This window comes from Oenanthe melanoleuca, chromosome 3 (assembly GCF_029582105.1).
Source record: "Oenanthe melanoleuca isolate GR-GAL-2019-014 chromosome 3, OMel1.0, whole genome shotgun sequence".
Taxonomy (NCBI): domain Eukaryota; kingdom Metazoa; phylum Chordata; class Aves; order Passeriformes; family Muscicapidae; genus Oenanthe; species Oenanthe melanoleuca.
In genome coordinates this window covers 98,952,613-98,975,652 of record NC_079336.1, presented here as the reverse complement: position 1 = coordinate 98,975,652, position 23,040 = coordinate 98,952,613, and the positions used below count along the sequence as shown (strand labels likewise).

At 40.5% G+C, this 23,040-nt stretch overlaps 1 protein-coding gene across 6 annotated transcripts in view; it reads left to right on the top strand.

Annotated features, from left to right (window-relative positions):
• Positions 1–23,040, top strand: part of CCDC88A (coiled-coil domain containing 88A) — a 63,509-nt gene that overhangs the window by 19,522 nt on the left and 20,947 nt on the right. For 4 of the 6 annotated variants that reach the window (XM_056487172.1, XM_056487174.1, XM_056487176.1 and 1 more), the window contains exons 5-19: positions 1,320–1,378; positions 1,984–2,067; positions 2,606–2,746; positions 5,200–5,363; positions 7,990–8,071; positions 8,865–9,023; positions 10,335–10,481; positions 10,957–11,101; positions 11,644–11,828; positions 13,199–13,336; positions 15,355–16,425; positions 16,843–16,970; positions 19,535–19,673; positions 20,241–20,417; positions 20,896–21,057. In XM_056487172.1, the coding sequence (XP_056343147.1) occupies positions 1,320–1,378; positions 1,984–2,067; positions 2,606–2,746; positions 5,200–5,363; positions 7,990–8,071; positions 8,865–9,023; positions 10,335–10,481; positions 10,957–11,101; positions 11,644–11,828; positions 13,199–13,336; positions 15,355–16,425; positions 16,843–16,970; positions 19,535–19,673; positions 20,241–20,417; positions 20,896–21,057 (2,981 nt within the window). Of the gene's footprint in view, positions 1–1,319; positions 1,379–1,983; positions 2,068–2,605; positions 2,747–5,199; positions 5,364–7,989; positions 8,072–8,864; positions 9,024–10,334; positions 10,482–10,956; positions 11,102–11,643; positions 11,829–13,198; positions 13,337–15,354; positions 16,426–16,842; positions 16,971–19,531; positions 19,674–20,240; positions 20,418–20,895; positions 21,058–23,040 lie in introns of all 6 variants that reach the window. The other 2 variants (XM_056487171.1, XM_056487175.1) reach the window with 1 other exon arrangement.

The following is a 23,040-nucleotide window of genomic DNA, read 5'->3' as shown; positions in this document are numbered from 1 at the left end:
GTTGATATTCCTCAGGGAGCAAGGCAGGGGAGAATGGGGGGTGTGAGTCTGGGATAAGGGTGAAAGATCAAAAAAAATCAAACAGTGACACAGGGTAGGGACAAAGTTCAGCAGCAGGTTCAAGAGTGTAGAATAGAATTGTCTATTTTTGTGTTTCTGCTGGAGGAAAAAAAGAAAACCAGAAAATGAGGGAAGCTGAGATGGTTCAGTATTTTGCCCTGTTCCTTGAGGGGATGTGAGGGTTAGACAAGGAATCAAGATTCAGGCAGTCAGGAGATGAAGAGTGAAGAGGAGCTCAGGGATTGCTTAAAAATTAAAAAAGTGTGATTAATTTATTGGGATAAGTGAATGTAGGCTAGGATGTTAACCTTTATTGATACCAGTAAAGGCACAGCCAGGTGGAATCCCCCTTCTTCAGCTGGAGCAGCTGCTGCTGAAACACATTCCTTGATGGTTTTTCTATTTCTCCATAAAAGACTTGACAGTTTGAGCCTTTGGGATACAAGAAGTCTGAATAAAGGATCAAAGCTCTCCCATCTGAGCCCATGTTTTTTGCAATGTATTTATCTACCTGAGAAACCTCTTGAAAAATTGCAGTGTTCCGTGTTCATTGGGATTATTCACATTATGTAGCTCCCTCAAAAGCAGCTTGAGTCAATGCCTGAACTTTGTGTCATCCTTGAAGCATTTGTTTCATGGCATTTGTGTTCTAGATATAGAAAATATCTCTATGTTTAGTAGCAAGATGAGGACACTGTGAGCATAAAAAGTAAGGAACGTTTGTATTAATCTGTAAAACAGGGTTCTTTAACTTAAGCTTCTTTAGGAGATTAAGATGCTTAAGGCCAGATTTGGAAATACATTTTGATTTTTTTGGATGTCCAGATGAATATCTAATACAGCTTTGTAAGGAATTTAAATGAACTTGTCACCTGAACTGTTCCAACTTGGGAGTGGCAGATAATTTAAGCACTTTCATAATTATCTTGAGATACCTGAGATTACCATTGAAAACTTGATTGTAGGTCTCCAGAGCACTTCTAAAAATGTCACTCTGAAGTGAAGTCTTGCTTTTTGAAGGGCTGAATTTTTTTCCATTTGAAATTTTTATGGCTGTTAAGGTGTTTGATAACTGGAAGTCAGCAGTTAAATGGCAAAAAGGACTGAACTCAGGACTGAAATCTCATCTGGTTGTTTTCTAAACTAGGTTAACAGAAATGATATGGAAATCATGAGAAAACCTCGTGTTTTCTGAGCTATAGGGGAAGAAGCTCTAATTACAATTTTGCAGTTACCATTTTTTCTTGTTTTCTTCTTAGAGCCAGGTACTGAAGAAGTAAAAAAGCTCCTCCTGCTTTTGCTTGGTTGTGCAGTTCAGGTGAGTTTAATTATGTTTGTGTCTATGAAACTTTTGAGTTATTGACCTCTTTTCTTACTATTTTAATACTTGGGTGGTATAAAACCTTTTCTCCTTTGGTGGTACAATGGCATTCCTTGAAAAACTGGAATATTCTGAATTTTAATTAAATGGCTTCAACCCTACATCTATTACTGCACAAATACCTCCAATACCACCATACCATTCTAATGGGTTATTAATTTCAATGGTGTGAATTTACCTGATATTGTAAAGAAAGAAAAGAATTGGTAAAGTACTGAAAATTAACTCACTGCACTATTTCATGTATTTAATAAACTATCATAGAATTTATTTATTTAATAAACTATCACAGAATTCGAATATTCAGCAATTTTTAGAAATCTCTTGCTTGTCTCATTTCAACTTGTTTTTCCTTGTATCATTTAATTAGTTACAATTACTGGAACATGGCATAAAGCACAGAATTATTGGGCAATAATTTAGCCATGTGACAATTGCAATATCAGCTTTATAAGTTCTAGCTCTTATAAATACAAAGGAGAAATGAAAATACTTGTGATTATCCATATAAATGTGTATAAAATAGATGTCTCTATTTTTAGTGCCAGAAAAAAGAAGAATTTATTGAAAGAATCCAAAGTCTGGATTTTGATACCAGAGCAGCTGTTGCAGCTCATATTCAGGAGGTATTTTGGGTTTTTTTTGCTTTTAATTTTGGGAATTTTTTTGAGCTGGAATGTTACATTGCAGGAAAGGGATTGCACGTGTTCAATGCCAAGTAAATCACATATGTGATTTGCATATTGAGTGGTTGTAGTAGGCAAAAAAGGCTTTATTTTTTCACTTGATTCACAAAAAGATTTCATGATTGAGCATTTTTGGCTTATATTTTTAGAGCAGTACCAGAAAGCAAATTTGTTGCTTCATGGATTTCTTAGTTACATCCAGCAAATTTAGTTTAGTGAAGTCTTTCTATGCAAATTTCTTTGTAAAACATAATTCCAATCTAATGTATGTGGTAGGGAATTGATAATGTTATTGTCACCTTGCCAGAAGGACAAGGTGCTGCTTCCAGGCAGACAAAAAACTCTTCCTTTACCTACAATTAAATAGATTTTAAATGTTTTTTCAAACCTTGTCCGGAGAATTTATTTTCTTTATGCTTTCTTTCTACCCTTAAGATTTCAAGAGAATGTTTTTCCTCTTTCATTTCCCCCCATGCAGGTAACTCATAATCAGGAAAATGTGTTTGACCTGCAGTGGATGGATGTGATTGTGCTGACACAAGAGTATGTTGAGCCTCTCCTGAAAAATATGGCATTGCATTTAAAAAGACTTATAGATGAAAGAGATGAGCACTCAGAGGTATGGATGTGTACAAAAAAATCTTTTTTTTTGGGATAATGCAGCTCAGGATTTTTATAACTAACAGTTTAATTTTCTGCTGATGTGTTCAAGCAAGGATTCCTGACTGCCAGAACATTGTTTCAGGGAGTTCCTTTGTGCATATTTGTTAAATAATGTAGGAAATACAAAGTAGGAATAAAGTAGGGAAGATAATAGGTGATCTTTTCCACATAGCCAGAGTGGGAAACAACTTCAACATTGATTGGTGGCTGAAAACAGAGAATCCAAAGCTGTATCAGCTGCAATGACCTGGAATCAATAACCATCAATTGGCAAGCCAATCACTGAAAGCTGCCTGTTCTATTCCCATTGTCCAGCTTTGAGGGGGACAAAGCAGAATCCATAGCAGGAAAGGAGGTTTTGCAGGCTTTTCATGATTTACAGTTGTGCTACTGTGTTAGAATCAAGAAACAGAACTGCATTTAATAAAAATTCTGAGTTGTGAATCATCTCAGTGGTCCCAGATTTGCCCCTCAGTAGAGTGGATGTGTAATGTTGCAATTATTCCAGATACTCTTTGAAAGTTTTTTCAGATGACAGCCTTGGTAGGAGTAAAATAGAGGGTGGAGGATGGGGGTGATGCCTTTGTGCAAAGCAAAGGAAAAATGCTTTAAACTATGAGAGGTGTTCATATTTGCCTAACACCTTTATTTATAGGAAAGAAATGGGGTTAAATAATTTTAAATTTTATTATTTATGGGGGAAATAGGAATGTTCCTGTAGAGCTTATGCTTTATTCAGTTGTCAAGGATGCTGCTGCTCACTGAAGAACACAACTTCATTTAGAGATACACACTTACCTTTATTTTCAAGAAGTGGTGGTTTTTAAGGAAGTCACACCTTTCATTAGTCAGTCCATTCTGAGCACTGGTCATTTTGTGGGCTTAGAAGTCCAAAGTGAAAAATAAAACTTCAAATAGCAGAAGGTCCTGATGAAGAGCTGTGGCTCTTAGAGGTCTTCTTCAAAACCTGAGCACTGGTCATTTTCTAGGCTTAGAAGTCTAAAGTGAAAAATAAAATAAAAAATAGGAGAAGGTCGTGGTTAAGAGCTCTGGCTCTTGGTTTTAGATTTAGAGGTCTTCAGAAATGGAGCACTGGTCATTTTATGGTCTTAAAAGTCCAAAGTGAAAAATAAAAGTTAAAATAACAGAGGGTCATGTTCAAGGGCTGTGGCTCTTAGAGATCTTCAAATCCTGAGCACTGGTCACTTTGTGGACTTAGAAGTGCAAAGTGAAAAACAAAATTTAAATAGGCAGGGCTGGCTGTGAGTGGCACCCCATGGCACAGGCAGGGCTGGCTGTGAGTGGCACCCCATGGCACGGGCAGGGCTGGCTGTGAGCTGCCCATGGCACAGGCAGGGCTGGCTGTGAGTGACACCCATGGCACAGGCAGGGCTGGCTGTCAGTGACACCCATGGCACAGGCAGGGCTGGCTGTGAGCTGCCCATGGCACAGGCAGGGCTGGCTCTGAGCTGCCTCTGGCACAGGCAGGGCTGGCTGTGAGTGACACCCATGGCACAGGCAGGGCTGGCTCTGAGGTGCCCATGGCACAGGCAGGGCTGGTTCTGAGCTGCCCATGGCACAGGCAGGGCTGGCTGTGAGTGGCACCCCATGGCACAGGCAGGGCTGGCTGTGAGCTGCCCATGGCACAGGCAGGGCTGACTCTGAGCTGCCCATGGCACGGGCAGGGCTGGCTCTGAGCCTGCCCATGGCACGGGCAGGGCTGGCTCTGAGCCTGCCCATGGCACAGGCAGGGCTGGCTCTGAGCTGCCCATGGCACAGGCAGGGCTGGCTGTGAGCTGCCCATGGCACAGGCAGGGCTGGCTGTGAGCTGCCCATGGCACAGGCAGGGCTGACTCTGAGCTGCCCATGGCACAGGCAGGGCTGGCTCTGAGCTGCCCCATGGCACAGGCAGGGCTGACTCTGAGCTGCCCATGGCACAGGCAGGGCTGGCTCTGAGCTGCCCCATGGCACAGGCAGGGCTGACTCTGAGCTGCCCATGGCACAGGCAGGGCTGGCTCTGAGGTGCCCATGGCACGGGCAGGGCTGGCTGTGAGTGACACCCATGGCACAGGCAGGGCTGGCTGTGAGTGACACCCATGGCACGGGCAGGGCTGGCTGTGAGCTGCCCATGGCACAGGCAGGGCTGACTCTGAGCTGCCCATGGCACGGGCAGGGCTGGCTCTGAGGTGCCCATGGCACGGGCAGGGCTGGCTCTGAGGTGCCCCATGGCACAGGCAGGGCTGACTCTGAGCTGCCCATGGCACGGGCAGGGCTGGCTGTGAGCGACACCCATGGCACAGGCAGGGCTGGCTGTGAGCTGCCCATGGCACAGGCAGGGCTGGCTGTGAGTGACACCCATGGCACGGGCAGGGCTGGCTCTGAGGTGCCCCTGGCCCTTGCTGTCCCCAGACCATCATCGAGCTGTCGGAGGAGCGGGACTGCCTGCGCTCGCTGCCGCACGCCGCGCCCTCGCCCTGCGGCTCCCCCGGCATGAAGCGCACCGAGAGCCGGCAGCACCTCAGCGTGGAGCTCGCCGACGCCAAGGCCAAGATCAGGAGGCTCAGGCAGGAGCTGTGAGTACCACTCCATGCTCATCCTTCCCCAGTCCTTCCTCTGCACACCAATCCTTCATCCTCCCAAGTGCTTTCTACTTACTGCTCCCCAGGAGGGGTGTTTTGATAATAGGAGATTTATGGACCTGCGGGACAAATACAACTTTTCATCTCCATTTGTAATCATAATGATTTTGCCCTCTGATGTCCCTGAAATCATGGATTAAATCTCCCAAATCACTGCATTTTGTTCTCATCAGGTGATAATTAAATCATCTGTAGGTGATTCCTTCTCAGCAGCATGATTTGGTGACCTGTTTCCAACAAGAAATACTCACCCATGTTTAATTCATGGTATAAATTCATTGCAGATAGGACAAAAAATTTCCATTAGAATGCTTTCCTGTCTCCCACCTCTTCATTCCTGTGTAAAAGATTTCTTGTCTGCACAACACTTGCTCCTGATCGTGTAGGTATCTGTGGGCACTTTGTCTTCATAGTCAAGGAGCAAATCTGAGCAGAATGAGGAGTTATTTAAAGAGAAGATCAATAGCAGACCTGTGGAGAATCTGCTTCTCCCTGTAGCAAAGTGTCAGTTGTTTTAGCTGAGTGAAGTGTATGTGTGTGTTCTGAATTAAAATGCTCTATCTGAAGAGATTCAATGTGTGTAGAAACAGCAAAAATAAAGATTTATTTTTTTTTATTTAACAATAGAGAAAGGAGGTAGGTATATTGAATCACAAGCTGAAGGCAGCATAAGTCACAATTCCCAGAGTTTGTTGATCAGATCATTTCTAGCTGGCTGGATGAAGGATCTTGTTGGTTTACTCTGAGGATCCCCTTCCCCCACTCCAGCATGGTCTTCATGAGGAACAGAGGACAAAAGATGGGGCTCTTTTTTCCTGATGTCTGTATTATTATGTGTCTCCTGCAATGAGCCCGCCCAGGATATTCTATAAACAGCTGCACCAAGAAAATTAGTGAAAAAATTGCTGTTATTAGTTTGATTGACAGTTAATAGATAGCCTAAACAGTGAACACTGGTATGTTCTGTATAATTTAGTCCAATCCTCTCCAGTCTGTAGCTGAAGCGTGCAATTAGGGCAGCACTGATGGCTCAGAACAGTCCACATTTTGCACTCTTATTTGAATTCAGTTGGTAAATAATTTCCCTTACAGTATCTTAAAATACCAGACTTGGATGAATTAACTGCAGTCTGCAGCATTTAGTGTTAAATGCTGCATCTATTTGATAAATTTAAAATTACATTAATTCCAGACTTGAAAATACTCATAAAATTTAATTCTAATCTGGTTTTGGCAGTGAACCTTCATACCTGGTTTAATATGCAGTGTAGCTGATGTAATTTCATTTAAAAGGTCTGTAAAGATTATTTTTCAGTTGGATGCAAACCAGGCAATACAGAAACTCCAAAGCTGGAAATTGCACACCTCATTTTCTGAGTGTTTGAGTTCTGTGTGTTCCCACATAGAACAATAACAGGAATATGGATGCTGATGGACAAGTTACAGAAATCAGGAATTAATTTGTATTTGTGCCTGGTTTCTGAGCACCTCTGGAGGGGGAAAGCTGTGCTTGTAGGCTCAGTGACCTTTTCCAGAAAGATCATTCATGGTGAAATTGGCTCATTTTTAAAAAACAACTGCTCTAGTTTTATTTAAAACATAACTAATTTTTGTTGGTATAATTGCTTTGAGGCAATATTATACATTTCAGTCAATTAAATTCTCTTATTTCCCCCTTACTTTGTTTCTTACTTGTATTCCAAAATATGGAATAATATATTAACACATTTGAACATGCAATATATCTTTTAAGAATATTCAGTATTGGCAGGTTTTTCAACAGCAAATATTGTTTGTTCTGAGGTGCAGTTGAATTTTGAACATCAGATGTTCTTTCTCTGTGAGAGATTAAAATATTTCCTTTACATTTGTGGTTTAACCAAATAATTTTTTTAAGAATTGGGAAATGAGTTGGAAGTTAAGAATGAGTCCTGTAAGAATTGTAGCATTCTGTGTCAAGTTGTTTTTATCACAGGTTTGGGAGTAGACTAGAACAGACACTGTGTTGTTTCCATAAAATTAAAATTCATTGTGTGTTTCATGCAATTACTGTGCTTATTAAGCAGTATCTTCTTCAATTGAGTAAAGACACCTAAAACCCTTAATTCTTCTCTGCAAGAAAAGGAAAAAATCACAGAACTATAAAAGTGCTTTTAAAATTTACTTGATTGTGACAAGGGGTTGGTGTCTGGTTCTCCTGGGAAGAATTTGGACCTTTTCAGTGTATAATTTGAAATTATTTTGAGTTGGCTTTTGAATGTGGATCTCCTGGTACACATTCACTTGTATTGTCTGTGGCTTTTTTACAGAAAATCCGTTACTGCAAAAATTCCCTTATTACACTCTTGTTTTCTGCCCTGCAGGAGTAGGAAACAACATCTAAAATATTACATAAAGACTAAAACCAAAAGAATAACTAAGTCATAATGGCAACCCTAAATTCTACACTCTGATGTCCCTGAAATTGTGGGTTAAAGGTGGAAGCCTCAGAAGTCTCAGCATTTTGTTTCCAAACCTGGTGATCATTAACATTTAACTGGTTTGTGTTTTTTCCTTCAAGTGAGGAAAAGACTGAGCAGCTGCTTGACTGTAAACAAGAACTGGAGCAGATGGAAGCTGAACTGAAGAGACTTCAGCAAGAGGTGTGGGTTTAATAATTTTATATTTTAAGAAAAGTTGCCACCACCAGAACAATTCTCCACTCTTTTTCTGATATTTAGTATGTTTTCATGTTTATTGTTTTATTTTGCACTCTGAAGCTGATCTTGTGTCAATTATTCCTTTATTTGGTATATTCTGATGGAAAAAAATGCCCTGACTTAGGTTAATAGTTCTTCTCTAATTTTTTTGTTTCTTCATTCAAGCAGTTTGCCACCAGTGCATCCTCTGAAAGGATCTCCCCCCTTTTCCTCCTCCCTTTTCATTCCCCTTTTCTTTTGCTCCTCCTTTTCTTTTGCTCCTCTTTTTCCTCCCCCTTTTCTTTTCCTCCTCCTTTTCCTCCTTCTTTTCCTCCTTCTTTTCCTCCTTCTTTTCCTCCTCCTTTTCCTCCTTCTTTTCCTCCTCCTTTTCCTCCTCCTTCCCCTGCTTAATGAGTTTAGGTGATTTTATGTAATCGAATAAAAAAGTCCACATTGCAGACCACAGGTAGTTAGTTATTAGGCTAAAAATAAAAATAATTTAGGCAGCTTCTCTTAATGAGATAATTTACCCTTAAAAGACCTTGTAAAGAAAGAAATATATCTCCACTTTTAACTTGTCAGCTTAAGGTGCTGTAGAACTCAGAGTTTGTAATAGAAATAAAAATTACGAAATGTCTTAGTCGGAACGGGAGCGCGAACAGGATCTGTCTCACACATTTAACCCCAAAATAAGAAAATGAAATAAGAAGTAGCCCAAAAGGGCCCAAAGCAGAGTGGTGTGTCTGCTGTGTCCCAGAACATGAGCCTGCTGTCGGATGCCCGCTCGGCCCGGGTGTACAGGGACGAGCTGGACGCGCTGCGGGAGAAGGCGATCCGCGTGGACAAGCTGGAGAGCGAGGTCAGCCGCTACAAGGAGAGGCTGCACGACATCGAGTTCTACAAAGCCAGGGTGGAGGTGAGGGAATCACCCAGCAGCACCTTTCTTCTCCTGGCTGGGCTTTTCTCTAACTTTTTCAGTGCTTTAATTTGGGTGTTAAAGCGTTGGGATGTGAGAAGGGGTTGCAGCTTCTTGCTCGAATAGCACAGTCAGGTTTTTGGGATAGATTCCAGTTGTCTAATGGCATCCCTTTGTGAAGGATGGATTGAAAAACCTGCAGAGGAATTAATTCAAAAAATGCTATAAATATCATAATTCCCTTCTCCTCCTGTAGGTCTCCTAAGGAAAAGCAATTTTCTAAGACAAGTATTGAGGAAATGAAGGCTGTTCACATAAATGAGTACAGGACAGTGGCATAAAAGACACTAAAAAAAGATGTGCCAACACCAGGCAAGGGGAATTTAAGAGTTCTGGCATGAATTAGTAATTTAGGAGACAAATCAACATGCAGGAATTTATCAGGCCATCATTCTGTCTGTAAATGCCACATTTGATGGGCAAGTGCCATATGGCATAAAACTTATTAAAGGAAAACAGATCAGTGTACAGGATTTGACAGCAGTGGAAGTTTCATTTTCATAGAAGGTTCAAACTAATAAACCCCCTAAAAATTGTTTGTGTCTTCACAGTTTGTAAACTACCAGATATTTCAAGCATGCTTCAGTACAGACAGATGTTAATTAGTTGGGTTTGCTTCATAAAAATTAGAAGTTAACTTAATATTTGTGTAGGGAAGAGTATGAAGGATATTTGTGTGGTTTTTTTCAGATTTTGCAACTGATTATGTGCTAAAGTTTGAAAAGTTTTTGGCTTTATATCATGAGGAAAGTTGCCAGTTATGTGTTTCACACCTTACTTTCATCAGATGCTATTAAAACATCCTCTATGTACCAGGATTAAAGTTGCTTAGGCCCTTTGAGAGTGGCTGGTTGTATTTTAAGATTGTGGATGCATTTTCAGCATCATGGCCTGACTTTGGGCCCAGTGGCCTATAAACCTAATTTTGGGCTGTACATGCAGTGCTCCTTTCCAGATCACAGCCCAAACGACAGAGATTCTGATGGTTTGATTAAAATTACCAACACCTTATTAGTTCTTAATGGCTTAGGGAGTATTTTATTTAATTTATGTCAAGTTTTATTTTCACAGAAACTCATAAGTTGCATTTCTGTGGAATTGCTGTAAATGTGTTTTTTATAAAAAGTCTGTTGCAGCTCCCAGTTTTAGTTTAGGTTTCTGAACCTGGTTGTGATGTGTATCATAGTTTGTATGAGCAGGGGAATACTTCTGCTTTGGAGTTTATTTGTTGTTGTTGCTCCATTTTTGCAGGAGTTGAAGGAAGACAATCAGGTGCTGCTAGAAACCAAGACAATGTTGGAAGATCAACTGGAGGGGACCCGAGCCCGTTCAGATAAACTGCACGAGTTGGAAAAAGAGAATTTACAGCTGAAAGCGAAATTGCATGATATGGAGATGGTGAGGGTCAGGGGAGGGTGGCAAAGACAACTGATCCACATTGAATTTCATTTCCATTTTTAATAAAAGCCTTCAAAATAGCAGGGAAGAAAAGGAATGTGATAAATGCAGAGATTCAAGAGCAATATAATTGATTTTTTTTTTTTTTTAATGTGAAACAATTGTCACTTAAATATTTTGTTTACCCCATGCTTTACTCCCTAATATTCAGAGAGAAGTAAACTTTGGAAGAGTAGGGAATGATTTCTTTAGGTTATGAGGAGAGGTTCTTTGTAATCTTCTTTTTACTCTTCCCTTCAAAGTTCTCTCAACTTTTGCAAGTTTCTCTCCATCTCTCTGTCTAGGCAGATCAGAAAAATTCCCTGTGACAGCATAATAAAGATAGTAGAATATAGATATTAATAGAATAATATAGATAATAAAACACTTGGTATGTATTGAGACTTTTCTTTTAACCTGGGAAATGATTTTCCAGGAGCGTGATATGGACAGAAAGAAGATTGAGGAGCTCATGGAGGAAAATATGACCCTAGAAATGGCTCAGAAACAAAGTATGGATGAATCTTTGCATCTTGGCTGGGAGCTGGAGCAGATAAACAGGACTACTGAACTTTCTGAAGGTCAATCAAGTTAATCCTTACAAAGTGATTCAAGTAGAAATCTCAGAGGCTGTGTGGAATTAGGAAATGAAATGCTGATTCCCCTGTATGCATGGAGATACAGTCAACATGAGAAGTCTGTTCTTGTGGGTCTTGTTCAGTTAAACAGTGGTGTAAACCCCATAAATACCTTGAACTTACTTTATTCAGACTTGTGTACTCATGAGTCTTCTTGCTTTGCTGTTCTCAAAGTTAAGGAGAAGAGCTGTGGTAAAAAATTTGATTTTTCCAGTATAACATGTTTGGGTATAAACTGGATTCTGTGCAAGGCACTTGTGGAATTTGGAGATACATCCTGAGCTGTGGGAATCAAATCTGTGCTGTCATTAGGAGAGTAGGATGTATTTTAATTTCTAATATTTCTAATCCTAATCAGCTCTGGTCATCAAGAAGGTGATTGAAGGTCATTGCAAGGACCTTCAAAGGCTGTTAAATCCTCTAAGAAAAATGCAGATAAATAAAATATTACCTTTTATTTTAATAGTGGTGTTTTTCTCCTGCAGTGCCCCAGAAATCACTGGGCCATGAGGTGAATGAGCTGACATCCAGCAGGCTACTGAAGCTGGAAATGGAAAACCAAAGTTTGCTGAAGACAGTGGAGGAGCTGCAAGGTGCAGTGGGCTCTGTGGAAGGCAGCAGTTCAAGGATTCTGAAAATGGAGAAAGAAAACCAAAGACTTAGCAAGAAGGTAAAGGTCAGGGTGTGCTTGGATTGTGTGAGAGACAGCTGCCTGATGTTCTGTGCCATTTTCTTCCTGAAGGGTAATTTTGTGAATTGCTGTTGTTTTGGGTGAGGCATTGCAAGGTGCTGAATGGAGTTACAGTGTTTGTAAGTTCATGGTAAAGAATAAAACCATCTCCAAGAGGTTTTTCTCTTTTTTATTATGTGAGAGTGTGTGACCAGTTTATTTAGAAAAGTCTTTGAATAGTGAGGGGAAAAACAATAATATGTTGAGGATATGATGAGTAATGAAAGTGGTTTAGAATACTGGAGAGCATTAATTTTGGTAATTATGAAGCAGAAGAAAGTGTGAGTGCAGAGGTGAAGAGTGAGTGATGAGACTGAGCTGAAAACTTGGTCCTGTGTCCTCATTTTAGCTGAGGAAGGGAGAAGGTGGGTCAATGAATTGATAAACAGCTCAAGAGGGGAGTTTGTCAGCTCTAACTGTGCTGAGCTATACTTTACTCCTCAAATTATGTGTATCAAATAGAATAATTTAGTCAGTGGTATTTATAGAGAATAAAAATTAGAGAAAAAAAAAAAAAAGCTGTGACTAATTACAGTGGAGTGAAAATGTCTAAATGCCTGAAATAGCTTTGACTTCAGCAGCTATTTCAGGTGAAAGACTATTCTTAGAGTGGCTAAAAGATAATTTTAAAAGAAAGAAAATTAAAGAAATCCCTACAGCATTCCATGCTTCCATAAGATTTCTAAGAAGCTGGTGTTTTTTGGAGCAGGTTCTGTGCTGTGCCCAGAGGGCAGCTGGGAGGTACAAAAGGAAGGGATAGGTGTAAGAAACACACAAATATTGTTCAGCTCAGCTTGTTACCACTTAAATGGGACAGAGAAATCATGCTTGGGCATTTTAAATTTTAAATAATGTTGCTCTCTGCAAATTGGAGCCATTTGACAAAACAAACTCATATATTGAATTCCCAAGGAATCATCTTAATTATCTCTTGAAATAGTTTAGTAAGATCAAACAACATTCAACCTTTCTAAGTTAAGAGTCTTGGAGGAGCAGTATAAATCTTACTAAAATGGAATTTTAAGAGAAAAAAAAGATGCTTGAGGAAATATCCAGAGCCTGAGAAAATCTGACCCTTATTTTTTTTTACACTAAAGTATTTTGCAGGATACAGTGTTCTGAGCCAGGGAGAAAATTCTGGCAGGAGTCAGTGTGTATTCCCAGGAGAAATTAATGTTTCAATTAAAGATTAGAAACTTCTGTTTTATTCTTTCCCTTAAGCTTCTTTATTCATTTCTATAAGGGTGCCTTCAACCCAGCTAATTCTGTCATTTTTAACTACATTTTACAACTTTTGTTTCTCTTCCCAGCTTGAGGAGCTGGAGAATGAAATCAGCCAAGAGAAACAAAGTCTTCAGAACAGTCAAAATCAGAGCAAAGATTTGCTGAAAGAAAAAGCCCAGCTTGAAAAGACACTTGAAGCACTTCGAGAGAACTCCGAGCGACAAGTGAGTAGCAGAACCACAAGTTTTAATGCTGCTTTGTGCTCTGCTGCTCTCCTTTTGTAGGATTTTACAGACTTGGAGGGATTGTAAATGCAGTGGATTTGCCAGAAGGAGGTTCCTGCAGGAAAACAGCTTTGCTGAGAGCTGCAGGCAGTGAGAGACGTGACTCATTTCTGGCTGGGGCTTTCCTCGTGGGCTCGGAGCTTTGTGGTGCTGTAATGCTCCTGTGGGCATCTGCTGGAGCTGCTTGGAGGGTATAGCTCAGCCAGGAGAAATTTGGGAGCTTTGGAGGGAGGCCAGACAGCTCCCAGAGGAGGAGAGCAGGTCCCAGGCAGCTGGCAGTGCATGGAGTGATATTGGAGTTTTGATGGGAATTCCAGCTCCATAATTCTGCCCTGCACTGGGGTGGCTTCCTGCTCTGACCACCTGGATTGATTGAACTGGCATCTGAATATTTGTGAAATATGTACCTGGGCCTGGTGGGCAGCACTGGCACCTTCTGAGGTGTCTGCACAGCAGCAACCAGGAAAAAGAGTTCTGGAAGTCCCAGATTTAGGAATTCACTCCTTCAGAATTGGAACTGCCATTAGTTTTTATAGATTCTATTTGTATCTCCTGGTGACATGGCCATTCAGTTTAATTTAAAGTACAGTCTTTTGAAATGCAGAATATTATATTTCAAAAATGCTGAATATTTTTCAAGGCACTGTTTAATCAGTAAATGAAATTCCAGAAGGAGAGAAAATGGGAGGGGGACAAAAAGAAGCTTGGCATGGAAGCTTTACTTTCGTTTAAAGATATATATCCTGTTTTAGGACTTATTTTTTAATGGGTTTATTTCTGCTTTAAAATAATACACTGAAGTGCTGATGGGTCAACAGCATCTTCCATATCTCTTCCAAAATCCTGTGCTGACACTTACTGGAGTCTACTCATTCAAAATCATGGAGGCATTTATCAGGATTTTTTGTAGAATTAGGATTATAGAAGCAGAATTCATGGACAGTAATTCAGTGCCATGCCAGGTGCTGCAGAATTGTGTTTCTAGACACCTGTTAATGAGTTTCTGGTGAATATTGCAGAGCAGTTTGTCACTGCTGGGAGCAGAGCTGTGGATCTGTAATTAATGCTTCCATTCAGATTTCACTCTGGAAGAACAGCCTGTAATTTTCTCAGTCTGTTTTTCATTGCAAGCAGCTCTTTTGCTTTTCTCCCAAACAGTTTATTGTTGAAACATCCCTTACACTGGGTTATTAGTGTACACTTAAATATTGATCCAAACAGTTTTGCTGGATCTTGCTGTCTGATGTTACATGCCCAAATAATTCCAAATTATTGGAAGCAACCTAAAAAGCCAAGAAATACTAAAAATTAAGGTGTAGGTTCTGCTTTTATCCCTGAGTTAAATCTGGGAAAATGTATCCTAGGAAAATAATTTCAATATGATTTACTTATTCTAAAGCTGGTTTGGAACTAAATATCTAAAGGTTTTTTTAACTCAAAAATCAGTGTAACTTTGGTGTGTTTCTTCTCAAATTATTGACTGTGATCAGGGTTCCCTCCCACCCATCACCTTGACTTTTTCCAAATGAAATAAAGATATTTTTGTGGCTCCCACACCTTCCTGCCTCTCAGGTTTGGTTTAGAACTTTTTGCAGTCCTGTTCTTTGTGGACACTCAGCTCTGGAAATCACAGAGTGTAAGAAAAAACAACTCAAATCCAAACACAAATGAAAATTAAATCTGCTAGGAAGTAGGTAAAGCTTTCCTTTGATTGGTGCTTTATTTGTTTTGGGTTTATGTTTATCCATTAATATTCAAGAGGAAGAGATTTAAATATTTACTTTGTCATCCAACTTGAAATAATGTTTGTAATTCTTCACATAAATATTAGCAGAGTAAGAGATTTTCTTTAACTTCAAATGTAAATATGATATGATGAGTATCTTCTTGTTTATATGTGGAAGCAATTCCTTGTTGGTACATTGTTTATCACTTTACCCTTTTTCTACCCAAATTAGATTAAACTCTTAGAACAAGAGAATGAACACTTGAATCAAACTGTGACTTCTCTGAGGCAGCGCTCACAAATCAGTGCTGAGGCGAGAATGAAAGAAATTGAAAAGGAAAATAAAATCCTCCATGAGTCTATCAAAGAGACCAGCAGTAAGTTAAATAAGGTTGAATTTGAAAAAAAACAAGTCAGGAAAGAGCTGGAGCACTACAAAGAGAAAGGGGAGAGGGCAGAGGAATTAGAGAACGAGCTGCATCGTCTGGAGAAGGAAAACGAGTTATTGCAGAAGAAAATCACCAACCTAAAAATCACTTGTGAGAAGATTGAGGCCTTAGAACAAGAGAACTCTGACCTGGAGACTGAGAACAGAAAGCTGAAAAAAACCTTGGATAGCCTGAAAAACCTCACTTTTCAATTGGAATCCTTAGAAAAGGAGAATTCCCAACTCGACGAAGAAAATTTAGAGTTACGGAGGACAATTGAATCCTTGAAGTGTACAAGCATGAAAGTGGCACAGTTACAGTTAGAAAATAAGGAGCTGGAGAGTGAAAAGGAGCAGCTCAAAAAAAGCCTTGAGCTGATGAAAGCCTCTTTTAAGAAAACTGAACGCTTGGAAGTCAGTTACCAAGGCCTGGACACGGAAAACCAAAGGCTACAAAAAGCCCTGGAAAATAGCAATAAGAAGATTCAGCAGTTAGAGAGCGAATTACAAGATTTAGAGACTGAAAATCAGACCCTGCAGAAGAACTTAGAAGAGTTAAAAATCTCCAGTAAGCGCCTGGAGCAGTTGGAAAAGGAGAATAAGTTGTTAGAACAAGAGACTTCTCAACTGGAAAAGGATAAGAAACAGCTGGAAAAGGAAAATAAAAGGCTTCGACAGCAGGCAGAAATTAAAGATAGTACCTTAGAAGAAAATAATGTCAAAATCAGCAATCTGGAAAGGGAAAATAAATCTCTGTTTAAAGAAATTGTTGTGTATAAAGAGTCGTGTGTGCGCCTGAAAGAACTGGAAAAGGAAAACAAGGAGCTGGTGAAGAGAGCTACCATTGATAAGAAAACCCTGGTCACTTTGAGAGAGGTAAACACAGAGCAGTTTCCATCCCATCATAATCTGTTTATAATCCACAGAAATTATATCTGGGTTTCTGATTTGGGCATTTTTTTCTGCTTTAATCTGGGCACTACTAACACCTTTATGCATTAGATAATTGAAATTTCAGTAATCATAGTCATGATCATATTGCTGGAATGCTTCTCCTTCACTGTCATGTTCCAGACCAGATTTAAAGGGAAATTCTAAAGGGAAAGGGAGAGAGCACAGAGAAAAATCCTATTTTCCAGCATAAGGTCTGATACAGCTGAAAGCTGTCAGCTGGGAGAAGAGTTAAAGTTGAATTATTCCAGTCATGTAGTGATAAAACATCCTAGGACTAAGACTACATTCTTTCATTTCACTGAAAACACTGACTGTAGGTTTTTTTTTTTTCTGTGCAAGGACTTGGTGAATGAGAAATTGAAGACTCAACAGATGAACAATGATCTGGAAAAACTGGCCCACGAGCTGGAAAAAATTGGTTTGAACAAGGAGCGTCTCCTGCACGATGAGCAGAGCAGTGATGACAGGTGAGAATGGCAGGGCCTGCCTGGCAAAAGGGACAAATGAGGGGTTTTTTTATTCATAAAGTGGTTTTGCAGACTGGTTCTGTGCCTACTCAGGTTTTTAAGGCACACTCATGGGCCCAAAAAGGAACTCAGTATTTTTGGAAATTAATTAGTTGATGTGCTTTCACATTCAGCTGACTGTGACAGTGAGTTGCCACTTTTTGTTGCTAAGAGACTCACTGAAGTATGTCAGGAGATAGAGTTAATTATAATTAAAATGTTTTATGCTCTAGTCAGCAGCAGCAACAGTAGCAGTAAAAGATAATTAGCTGAAAGTAGTTTTTTTTTTTCCTTTTTGTCTGCCTGTCTGACACAAATGGTTTTAATCACATAGTGCTTACCTTCACTGTCTCACTCTTTCCTTGCAACCATTTCCCTCTAATTCTTCCATCCTGAAGGATGCTGCTTTCCCACTTTCCCTGGCTGGGAAGTATCCAGTGCTTGAGTGTCTCCAGGACTCGGTGGTGGCTCCATCACTCCTCCACACCTGCCACTGGGCAGCAGCTGCTGCCCTGACATCTGTTTTTCCTGCTGCAGTTCCCTCCCCTGCCTTGTCCTGCAGGGATTTAGGGCATTTGGTGGCAGGAGCAAAGCAGACTGGTGTGGGCTTCCAGCCAAGCTTTGCTTCCCAGTGCAGTTCTGCTGTTATGATCTGTTATTACAACTGATTGTCATGAGCCTGGAGATTGATCTGGGGCCTTCTGTGTCCATAGGAGCCCAAATAATCCCAAATAGTGGGGTTTGAATCCAGCTTCCCCTTCCCAGTGCTCTGTCACAGGGGTGGTGCCAGGCTCCTGTGGCTGAATGTGTTACCCCTCTTGGTTTCTGCTGGTGCCTTTCACCTGCTTTTCTCAGCTCCCAGATCAGTTCAGGAAAAGCTGTCAGAGCTAGGACAAGTTGGATTTCTTCTGATTTAAGCATTTCTGTGTCACTTGCAGCACTTGATAAGCATTTGGTGTGTCCTTAGATAAATATATCCAACAAAAACCCACCAGGCCTTGATCCAAGGTGAACTTTAAACTTAGGTGAAGCCCAAATGGAGCAACATTTAATCAAGTTCTAGGTCAGAAATGGTTGGGCTCTGCTGCTGGCTTGAGCTTCTTCCCAAGCTGGAGGATCATGAAAGGGCATTGTTTGTTTTCAAAAAAAAAAAAAAAAAAAAAAAAAAAAAACTAGGATTGGTTTGAATAAATATCCTGCTTTTCCATTCTCCACTTCTTCATTCATCCCAGAGATACCTGGATTGCTTTCCTTGCATATCAATACCTAGGTGAGTCATTTCCAGCTCTTTCATCAGGGCTGTGAAGAGCTGGGGTCATTAGGGATACAATCACTTCTCAGTGGAGTTTTTCATCTGCCTCTGTCGTTTTGATGATGGAAATCTAAAATGTACCATTTTCCTCCTCCTGATTGGAAAGAGCTGCTTGTGGTTTTTGATAAATGGTCTTGGTAGCACCTCAGAGTCTTTCTGTTGAGATCTAAACTGGATGCATTTTATGACTTTGAAGCTCCAGAAGGGGAAATACTGTAAATTCTACTGGTCACAGGCTGCCTGCTTTTCTGTAAATCCTTGGGAATTGGTTGTCATATCTGAAAATCTCAGATTCTCCTCCTGCTGCATGATGCTACTGGACAGCTTTCTGCTTATTAATTCTCTTGCCATTGGCTTTCTGCTCCAGTTCCTGACTGGATCTGATGCTCTTGTCCATTCAGGAGTCTCCTGCAGTTTATTCCCCTCACTAAACTGATGGATCCTTCAGCAGCCAGGATTGGAAAGGGGAGATCTCAGTGGTTGGGGTTATTTTATCCAGCTGTGGGCAGGAGTGGGGTGTTCTCCAGATTCTGAGCCACACACAGGGACTGAACTGCTTAGAAGTGATTAATGAGTGTGGGTGTCAGTATTTCCCATAAAGGGTGTGGAGTTCTAAATCAGTACAGTTCAATCTGACCACTTCTCTCTCCAGCTGACATTTTGGAGGGGTTCAGGTGCCCTAAATATACCCTGAATATGGTTAAAAATGGAAGCTTTGCACATCAGGGGTGGCAACAGCCTTAAAATATCAGCAGCTGGGCTGAGTGAGCAATTTGCACATTGATGCACTAAAGTGTGCACCTGCACAGTGCTGTGCTCCATCTCCTTCCCTTTGGAGCTGGCTGGAAATAAGAACTGATGAAAATCTTGCTCTCCAAATACTTCACATTCTAATTGAGTTCAGGTCCCTGCTGGATTTGCTGGAGTGGAGCCAGGGGGGAGTGCATGCAGAGAAACCCAGCACCCTCCTGGTGGGCCTGAAGGGGTCTTTTGCTGGGCCTAACATGTTTTAAAAGAAATCAGGAGCCAAAAATAATTTTGACAACCATCTTCTGGTCATTTTTGACATTGGACTTGCTGTGGATGCTGAGGTGTTCTCATACTTTTGACCACAGCACTCAGGGATGTTTGAATGTAGCTCTGAGTCTGCTCTAGAACATTTTAGAATTTAAATACCTTAAAATACAGACTCTTTCTTGTTGTTGGCCAGTAGGTACAAGCTTTTGGAGTCCAAATTAGAATCCACTCTCAAGAAATCTCTGGAAATAAAAGAAGAAAAAATTGCTGCTTTGGAAGCTCGTTTGGAAGAATCAACAAATCTGAACCAGCAGCTACGTCAGGAGCTGAAAACAGTAAGGAAAAGGGCATTTTTCTGTAATATTAACTGAGCTGTTTGCTTTTTGGGTAAGACAGCAAAAAATGGGCATCCTTCAGGTGATAGGAAGCAGGACAAAGGTGTGAAGGCTTTTAAGACTGTGTTAAAGTCACATGAAAAGTTGTTGAGTTTATTCACTGGCCATGTAAATGTCAGCTGGATAAATAACCTGGATTATCAAATCAATCTTGAATGGATGTCATTTCCAGCTACATTTTCTGGCCTACCTTGAGCAGCCTGAGATTGGTTAGGAAAGGAAATTCTTTCACCTTGGTTGTAGAGTTTTAGTATAAAAGTTGGAGGATGCAGTTAAAAACACTGAAGTAAAATAGAAAATAGAGGTCTGCTGTTTGTTTGGGTTAAACTGTCTATATCCATAAATAATTTGTGCATCTTCTCCCCAAACATGTACAAAAACCAGATTTACAAATACAGCACTTTCTGTTCTTTGAGAAAGAGGCATGGTCAGGTAATAAATTAATAAATTTGGACATACAGAATGGAAAATTCTAACCCTAACTTAAGTTGTCCCAAATAATTCCAGGTGAAGAAGAACTATGAAGCTCTCAAGCAAAGACAAGAAGAGGAAAGGATGGTTCAGAATTCTCCTCCAAGAAGTGGAGAAGAAAATCAGTCTGTCAATAAGTGGGAGAAGGAAAATCAGGAGACTACAAGAGAATTACTGAAAGTTAAAGATAGATTAATCGAGGTGGAGAGGAATGTAAGATGTGTTTTGAATATCATTCTGGTGGTAATTATTTGTGGTGAGCTGTAATGCAAATGAGGGTGCTGTTAAGACACTTTAATTTATCACCTCGTTTCCATCCCAGGCAGAATCTGAATTAAATACAGTGCATGCAGCAGCTGGATTCTGCTCTGTGGGATGCCACAGAGCACTTGACAGGCATTTAAAAAGGAAATGTGCAAACCTGAATTTGTCCTTTGGAATCCACAGCTCTCTCTCAAATCCCTGTTATACAATCCCTGTCCTGGAGGTTCCTCCCCTGTTTCTCCCTAGGTGCAACATCTGTCACCTGGTTTTTTTTGGAGTGATAAATCCCCCCAAACTGTGTTTGTTCTGCAAGTTTATCCCACCCTGTAAATCTCTGCACAGCCCTGCTGCTTTCTAAGGTGTGGGAAACACTTCTGTTGTATCTTGGAGTTCCTGAGCTGAGGTTTTGTGTGGTTTTAACCCCCAGAATGCGACGCTGCAGGCAGAGAAGCAGGCGCTGAAAACGCAGCTGAAGCAGCTCGAGACACAGAACAACAACCTGCAGGCTCAGATCCTGGCCCTGCAGAGACAGACTGTGTCCCTGCAGGAGCAGAACACAACTCTGCAAACTCAGAATGCCAAGCTGCAGGTAAGGCTGCCTTACTCTGCTTTTAAAAACAAGGGGTTTTTTCCAAAGGAAAACTTAAATTACATTGTTATTGTTAGCTTTGAAATCCCATTTGGCTTCCTGGAGAGACATGGGAAAGGTGATGTGAGAATTATCTGCACTCAGCAGTCAAATAATAGTTTGTTTGTTGATAAATAATTACATTTTTAGAAATTGGTTTTAATCCCTTGTCCAGTGTAAAATCTTGACTTCATACTTTGAAGTAGAGAAGATTCTCTTACCCAGTTTCCAAGATTCCTTGGGCTTTTTATTGTATTTATACATCTAAATTTGGTCAGGGAAGTAGTGTGTCCAACTGTATCTTAATAAACTTAATGTATTTTTAAACAAAATAAAAGTAAAGCATTAGCTAAGAGGAAAATCAAGATACTTAAATATAGAAGATCTTGGAAAAAAAAAAAAAAAAAACCAAAAGAAAATGGAAAGCTACATAAGTATGTGAAGACCTGAGTTTAGATAATTGAGAGACAGTGAAAAAAGGTAATGTGTGACCATGAAAATTATAAAAATGGTTGTTCCCAGGGTCTTGCAGCTCTTCTGGCCAAAATTCAGATGTTGCCCTTATAGTTTAATGGGGTTATTAAATATGTATCTTTTTTCTTTAAACATTAAATATTCTTGTTAATGGATTTAATGCTTTTTGGAGTTCTAAGAATCAAAACTTCTTCAAGAAGGAATAAAAATCCCACAATGCAGCAGAAATAGCAAAGATGTCAGAAAGGATGGAGGGCTGATGGAAATCAAGATGTCAAGGGCTGTTAAAATAAAACAAATAATGCATTTGGTGGATGCCTGGAGTCTCCTCCTGGCTCTTCCTGGAAAGCTGAACATTTTTGTCCCATGGATGCACTTTCTGCTGCCACAATGAAATGTCCTCAGTGCACAGCACTGCAGTAAAACAGAACATTGCTGCACACCCTGTGCCTCCTCTGGCTGTTAAAAACCTGTGGATATGACATGGAAATATCTCATTCAATCAGTTGAGAGGGGATTGCTGGGATTCAGAGCTCTCTGAGTACTTGGTAATTCCCTTCATCAAAAAAAAACAGGAATCTTTGTAGTTCCTCTTTTGTCTCATGCCCAGCAGCTCAGGCCTTTCCTCTCTGGCAAGACAATTCTCCATGAACTGCAAATCCAAGTAGAAGTTGAAATATGTTCAGGAAAATCAAAATGATGAGCTGTTGGCTAAATCTGAAGTGCAGACTGAGCTGCTCTACCTGGGCTGTGCCAAAACTGTTCCTGGGCAACTCATTCTTCTCTTCCTCCTGATAGCCATGAGGAGCAGCCAGAGGAAAGGATGTCTGAGAAGGGTAACTGGGAATTCTGACCTAACCAAACTCAGATTCAGCCTGGGAAGTTTCCCAGCACACCCCTGCCATCAGACATGACTTCATTTCCAGTGAAAGGTTCAGCTTTCTCATCTGTAACAAAGAACACTGCAGTTCCAGCAGGAAGGGATTTGTTCCCTGGTAACAGCGGGAACTGGAGTGAGAGATGGAGGTTTTTTCCCTTAAGAGATACCCCGAGGGTATTGGAAGGCTCAGCAGTTTGTGGTTTTCATCTTTCAAGCAGGAAAGAGAAGGAAGCTGGTACAGGTCAGGTGACAAGCACCAGTTCTTTAAGATACCCAGGGATTTCTCCAGAGGCACAAAAAGTGAAGTTGTTAGTTGGTTGGGGCTTTTTTAGACTGTCTAATGTTGAAGGCTTTAGTGTGTTAATACACATTAATTCTCTTCTGGGACAGCTGTGCAGCCCACAAAAGAGCACAGAACAGAACATGAGTAGTTCCTTCCAGGTGCTGTTGTTTATCTCCCTCTCTCTGTTAAATGGATGCTCCTGTTGGAACTCTCATTGTGAACCTATGCATGGGTACTGTGAAGATTTTACGGTGACAGAATTTTTTTAAGAATCAATCTCCATGCCAGTGTGAGAGTTCCTTTTATT